The sequence below is a fragment of the Oryzias latipes genome, chromosome 14 (genome assembly GCF_002234675.1).
Source record: "Oryzias latipes chromosome 14, ASM223467v1".
Classification (NCBI taxonomy): Eukaryota; Metazoa; Chordata; class Actinopteri; order Beloniformes; family Adrianichthyidae; genus Oryzias; species Oryzias latipes.
In genome coordinates this window covers 21,687,552-21,694,307 of record NC_019872.2, presented here as the reverse complement: position 1 = coordinate 21,694,307, position 6,756 = coordinate 21,687,552, and the positions used below count along the sequence as shown (strand labels likewise).

At 40.0% G+C, this 6,756-nt stretch overlaps 1 protein-coding gene across 1 annotated transcript; it reads left to right on the top strand.

Annotated features, from left to right (window-relative positions):
- The first annotated feature begins 676 nt into the window (after positions 1 to 676).
- On the top strand, positions 677 to 6,756 carry ruvbl2 (RuvB like AAA ATPase 2). The gene is made up of 14 exons (XM_004076625.3): positions 677 to 786; positions 1,559 to 1,613; positions 1,785 to 1,840; positions 2,280 to 2,421; positions 2,520 to 2,649; positions 2,727 to 2,793; positions 2,899 to 3,005; positions 3,114 to 3,207; positions 4,912 to 5,130; positions 5,208 to 5,326; positions 5,497 to 5,616; positions 5,698 to 5,827; positions 5,942 to 6,056; positions 6,597 to 6,756. The coding sequence occupies exons 2-14, from the start codon at positions 1,559 to 1,561 to the stop codon at positions 6,620 to 6,622; spliced, it is 1,380 nt and encodes a 459-aa protein (XP_004076673.1). The 5' UTR covers positions 677 to 786; the 3' UTR covers positions 6,623 to 6,756.

Sequence of the window (6,756 nt, the reverse complement as noted above, 5' to 3'; positions counted from 1 at the left end):
GGTTTCTTTTGGGTCAAAATGGAAAGTTTTTGAAACCTCTTAGTTTCTCTGACCAGTTTTGGTTCAGGAGATCACCTATGGATTATATAAGTCATGATAAAGAGAGAAAATTACCATAAGGACTTCAAGCACACATTATAAAAGCAGTGCATATTAAGGGAGTACATGTTTTTTAATGCATGATCATATTTTTACATTTGTTGGGAAATAAATATATGAATATTTGTGATGTTTTAGGTTTAATTATCTTTTTTTCAAGGTAACAGCATGATAAGTTGTTTAAAATGTGACGTTTTCTTATGCATTTCTTTAAGTTTAAAGTATTTTTTTAAACTACAATTTTAGATTCCTTGGTTTTATTTTGTTCAGATGACTGCAATCCAGGTCTTAAATTATTAGCAACCTGAGTTTATTTTTCTTTCTAATCTTTAATCTGTATTTGAATGCTTAAAATTTCAGTTCTAATAGTTATAGGTATCAAAAATGCCAAAAACATTATTTGTTAGGTAGTAAATTTGACACACAGAAAGATAATTTCGAAGTATTTAAGTATTTTCAGGTTATCATTATCGTGACGATCAAGACAAAAACGTAGCTTTCATCTCAAAAACAAATCCGGGCTTTTACGCCAGATTTGTAATTCACATTTGAGTCTATAGAGGGCAGTCCCAATAAACTCTAGTAGCGGAACTGAACGGCTTCGCATGTTTCTTGTCGGACACATTTAACCAGTACTCCCTGAGAAAGAAGCGGCGCTTCTCACGTTTTTTAAGTGTGGCTGCGGAGGTGAGTCCTGAGTTTGTAGTAGATGTTAAAATCAATTTGGACTTTAATATTTTCACCCAAGTAGTATAGCCAATTTATTTTTAAGTACTTCCGCGTGTCATGCAGGCTTTTATTACCCGGCTAATATGGCGTGTGCTGTTGTTTTGCGTTATGAACGGTGTGAATGATGCTAGCTTGTTTGCTAATATCGTTAGCTGATGTTACCTGTCGATTTTCTCCCCCCGTATTCATATTAGAAAATAAACTAATTTCAGTGAAGTGTCAATTTTTCTAAACCTGATTTACTAATACTTTCCTTCCTAGATATGTTTCACAAATATGCGTATATATATTTTAAAATGTCAAAGAGTGTTGACTAAGCTTTGCTGTTGTGTTGTGTGTGGTCATTCATTGCTGTCACTATGACAACGGACAGGACAAGTGGAGCATAAAAGGAATTCCACATTTATATTGCTTTGACAAAGTCTATGTGGAAAACACTAAAACATTGGTGAATGGAGGATGCAAATTTTAACTCTCTTTGGAAACGATAAACATCCAAAAGTGTCATCGATATTTGAACACACACATAAGGAATTCTTGCTGTTCTTTTTCATAAGCAGGATTTTTAAACAAACAATAAAAAATGCTCTTAAGATTTAGTCAAAGATCAACGAAGGCCTAAACTCCTCTGAAAATATTTGTTCTTTTGTTTACGATGAGGCAAATTGTTTTAAAAATGTTTCTTTGCATTTTTTTGTTTTCTTCTTGTCATTGATGTATTATTCTACAGATGGCAACTACAAAAGTGCCAGAGGTTCGGGACATTACACGGATTGAAAGAATAGGTAAGACCCCATGCAGATTTTCAACACTTTAGAAATAAATGGTAAGCTTAAATTGAATGGTAAACTTTAGAACATGCCTTATCTCTACATGAGCTGTGTGTATTTATTTTTGCTATGATTTCCCGTATGTTTGTAATATTTTGTGTAATAGTTTCATCTTTGTGTGGTTAGGGGCCCACTCTCACATTCGGGGCCTTGGTTTGGACGATGCTTTGGAGCCCAGACAGGTAACGTGCAGCACTTCTGTTTGTTGATCTCTGTTTTGACCCAAGACTTCAGTAGTTTTAGGTGTTTGTAGTTTTGATAAAATTATGGCTTTTTTTTGTAATTCATGTCCTTTAAAAAGGCAAAAACTTAACAGAGGAAAACATATTTGGATATTTTTAAACTGCTGTTAAACTTGAGAGGTTAAAATGTTTCGAATGTACCTTTTAATGTTTTGTTGTGTGTGGAAACAACATGAAGCAGTATAGAGGTAGTCAAGTAGCAAAGCGAGACTTGATTCTAAAGCCCTGTTGTCAGCACTAAACCCACATGTTGTGATTCCAACAGGAAAGTCTTTTAGCAGCTTGTTTAAAGCATTCAAAATGTCCCTTAAGTCAAAGGATAAAATCCGAATGAGGCATATTTGCTGCTGAACGAGTTGAGTTCCCTGTTCACCTGCAGGTGTCACAGGGGATGGTCGGCCAGCTGGCCTCCCGTCGAGCAGCAGGGATAATCCTGGAGATGATCAAAGACGGACACATCGCCGGCAGGGCCGTTCTGATTGCTGGCCAGCCGGGCACGGGGAAGACGGCTATTGCTATGGGTGAGCATGGGACCAGAAATGATGCATACAAGTTTCCACCTGAGGCAAAGTTCTGTTGGCTATTTGAGGCTTGTTGCATGTTTTTCTTTCATCTACAGGTATTGCTCAGTCTTTGGGCCCTGACACCCCCTTTACAGCTCTGGCTGGAAGTGAGATCTTTTCCCTGGAAATGAGCAAAACTGAAGCACTGAGCCAAGCTTTTAGAAAAGCTATAGGAGTGAGAATCAAGTAAGTATATAAACAAGGTTTAGGTTGTTTTTTTTGGATAGAAATTAAGTCCGCTCTCTTCCCCCCCATAAATCCAGAGAGGAGACAGAAATCATTGAAGGGGAGGTGGTAGAAATCCAGATTGACAGACCCGCCACTGGAACAGTAAGATCCTTTCACTTCATAAACAGTCTTTCCATACCATAGCTTTAGAAAACGTTGATTTATTTAGCTGATTCGCCTCATGTTGAGCTGGTTTGCTTTAATCAGGGTGCAAAGGTGGGGAAGCTGACTCTGAAGACTACAGAGATGGAGACAATATATGACTTGGGGAACAAGATGATTGAAAGCCTCAGTAAAGAGAAAGTTCAAGCCGGGTGAGTTCATCTTCTCCTCATAAAGCAATATAAAGGTTTGGGTTTTGTTTTTTTCTCAGTCCTATCTAAATGGAGCTTTTCTTGTTTGTCTTTAAACACACTTTTTAGTGATGTTATTACCATTGACAAAGCCACCGGGAAAATCTCCAAGTTGGGGCGCTCCTTCACTAGAGCCAGAGACTACGACGCCATGGGAGCCCAGGTAAGATCTCTGCATGGGACAGTTGAATACCATACTTTGAATTTGGGTTATAGTCAAATACAAAGTCCACCTGAAGCCTCTGTAAGTGTTATCACTTGAAGATTATAATGAATACTATGATTTCAGGGTTCCCTTGCTATATCACAGTTCACCTTTCGCTTTCTTTTACTGCAATTCTGCACGTTTTTTTTTTCTTTTTACAGCACTGTGTTGTGCGTCCTGATTGGCTGTTGACCTTGTCAATTAATCCCCTCTCTGTTCTTTACACAATGTGCTCATCTTACCAGAGTTACATCAATCTTTTGTCACAATCAGATCTTTGTTTTCATTCTATAAAACAGAACTTTGAGAGTTTAAACAAGAGAGACAAGTGTGAAAATGTTCATGTTTGTCTGAGAAAAGTGTAAAAAGTGTGTAGTGAGGAGGTTTACGGCCTTGAAACATCTGTAATCCTACTTCACGGATTTCACCTATCGTGGGTTATTTTTAGAACGTAACCCCAGCGGTAAATGAGGGAACACTGTACTTGAAAATGTAACTTCAGAACTGGTTAATCTCAAAATCTTGGGTTATGATGACATTGATTTGCATAAAACTTATCTGAATATTGTTTATCCCGAGAATCCTTTCTGCTCAAATGAAAAAGTGTCTCAAATAATGAAGACTTGAAATGAAAAAAAAAAACGTGGATTCTGTCATTTAAGCTTTAAGTTTCACTCTGTCAAATGAACCACAAATGAGTAATATATAATAAAAAATAAAAAGATTTAATGGACCACAAACTTGGTCAGTAGCAGATGTTTGTCTTTGCAAACAGCAATGACTGCAACTCAAAGAAGGACACTAAACAAAATCTGACAGCAGACACGGCGTAATAAGGTGGAGGGATGGAACACAGGGAGCAGTGACGTCTTGTTCTGCAAAAGCAGGTGGGGTTGAAGCTGTGACATAGTTTCCAATGCAGGAGTTCATTAGACATTTGCCTCTGATTTGTCGGCGCGAAACAACCTTCCCGTCCCTGTTGCTGAGAGCTCTGTTTTTACACTCTCCCACTAGCTTACAGCCCCTCACAACCCCAACCTAACATTACTGCTGCCACAAAAATGGCGAGCAATGTTAGTTCTATCCAGCCGTACAGTTTAGATCCAGATTCCAGCTCAGACGAGGAAAACAAAGACATTCATGGATCTCTTTGTCTGCAGGCGGATGCATCAGAATGGAGCGGAGCAGGGAGCCTGTAACTGCCGATTGTAGTTTCTACGTCATAAATGGGAACATTTTCAAACAGGATCTGCTCCTGGTTCACAACAATTTGAATAAAGAAATAGTCAGAATTGTAATTTTCTTGATAAGTTTCCTCCATCAAGAGAAAAATCTCCCAAGAACAAAATAAAAAACAAAAAAAACAGGGTTTTCATTAGAGTGGATCTTCAAATATGTTTAGGGGATGCACTTAAATTTCAAAATTCACTAAATGCGGTTTCATTACGAGAATGGTATTTGTTTTATATTTGTTGTTGGTGTTGATATTCCAGCCAGTTTTGCGTTTTACTGACACTAATTTGAAAAAACAAAACAAAAACTAAAGAATTTAATCAATTACAATTGAGGGTAAAAGATGATCTAGTGATTTTCTCTTGAGAACCGTCAGCTGATCCTTAAACCGCATCAGCTGTAACTGCTGTCCATTTCCTCTGCTTGCAGACTCAGTTTGTCCAGTGTCCTGAAGGAGAGCTGCAGAAGAGGAAGGAGGTGGTGCACACAGTGTCCCTCCATGAGATCGACGTCATCAACAGCCGCACACAAGGCTTCCTGGCTCTGTTCTCCGGAGACACCGGAGAAATCAAGTCGGAAGTCCGAGAGCAGATCAATGCCAAAGTGTGTGAGTGGAGGGAAGAAGGCAAGGCGGAGATCATTCCAGGGGTACGCCGCCGCCTGCATTTTGGGATCCTTTTTGTGTTTGGTTGAGGGTAACTGTGTGTGCATGCGTGCGGCTCCAGGTGTTATTTATTGACGAGGTGCATATGCTGGACATGGAGTGCTTCTCCTTCCTGAACCGAGCCCTGGAGAGCGACCTGTCTCCAGTCCTCATCATGGCCACCAACAGAGGCATCACTCGGTACTGTTCATGCTGCTGATTCACTTCAGCTGTTTCCTTTGATGTGTATGGCTTACGCGTCCTTCAAAACTAATGCTCTAAAATTTAAAAGTTGTTTTATAATCTTTGATTTTTTTTTTCTCCCCCCCACAAAAACATTCTTTGTTTTATTTTCGTACGTTTTCCCACAGAATTCGTGGCACAAACTATCAGAGTCCTCACGGCATCCCCATTGACCTCCTGGACCGGCTGCTCATCATCGCCACGTCCCCGTACACCGAAAAAGAGACCAGGCAGATCCTCAAGATCAGGTGGGAGCGCGGGTTTGCTTCCCGCCACCGAACCCTGCTCCTGTTTTCAGCATCACTCACATCCACTTCCCGGTGTTTCAGGTGTGAGGAGGAGGATGTGGAGCTAAGTGAGGAAGCGCACACGGTGCTCACTCGAATCGGCATGGAGACGTCGCTGCGTTACGCCATCCAGCTGATCAGCACTGCAGGGCTGGTGTGTCGCAAGCGCAAAGTAAGCTCCACTACAAGAAGATGCTCTCAGCATCACTGTTTTCTGGTGTTTTGGTAAATGAGAACATGTGACTGTTTTCATCACGGAGGGATCTTTTTGTTTGTGCTGCTTCAGGGGACAGAAGTTCAGGTGGAGGACATCAAACGCGTTTACTCTCTGTTCCTGGATGAGGCCAGGTCCTCTCAGTACATGAAGGAGTACCAGGATTCCTTCCTCTTTAACGAAACACGTAAGTTTCAAGTTTAAAAACAAAAACCAAATCTCAACACTTTTGAATTTCTCAAAGTCCCACTCCGATCCCAGTGTTCTTTTTAATTATGATGTTGCTGTTTTTTGCCAAAATCAAAAAACCTGTCGTTCTCTAGACATAGTTTCTGCTGCGTCGCTCGCAGTAGCTCATTAGAATTTCACCTTTGAGTTGTGGATGGGACTGTTGGTGCGCAGCAACTCCGCCCCCTCTTCCCGTCCCGTTGCTGAGAGCAGGGAGCTTGTCTCTCGCTCAGCATATTTTCTACCTCAGATACGCTCTTTTTTTTTTATGTCCTTCTGATTCACAACAATTTGAATAAAAAAGTAATCAGAAATACAATTTGTATTCTTCATTTTCTTTATTTAAGCCTCTATATCATCAGAAGAATGCCACAAGAACACACATTTTATCAGAATGGGCCTTTAACTGCCCCCTTTTTGCATTTGCAATGATAACTTTTATACTCTCCCTAAAATATTGAAGGACGAAAAGTACATTGAGCGTGTTTTTGTGTTGCAGAAACGGCCGTCATGGATACTTCATAACGAAAACACAGCTCAGCTTCTCTGCTTCTTCTCTCCTAGATTCAAGCAGTTTAGGACTGAATCCCCACTTTGAGTCAAGTGATTACCTGAAGTAGAGATGAAATATGAATTCATTAAAGTCCTACATGTTTCCA

What these genes read in the sequence shown, in the direction of transcription:
- ruvbl2 (XM_004076625.3), top strand. Translation starts at nt 1,559, where the DNA reads ATGGCAACTACAAAAGTGCCAGAGGTTCGGGACATTACACGGATTGAA. An exon ending in TACACGGATTGAAAGAATAG is followed by an intron (nt 1,614 to 1,784) that starts GTAAGACCCCAT and finishes TTGTGTGGTTAG; the next exon opens with GGGCCCACTCTCACATTCGG. An exon ending in GCTATAGGAGTGAGAATCAA is followed by an intron (nt 2,650 to 2,726) that starts GTAAGTATATAA and finishes CCATAAATCCAG; the next exon opens with AGAGGAGACAGAAATCATTG.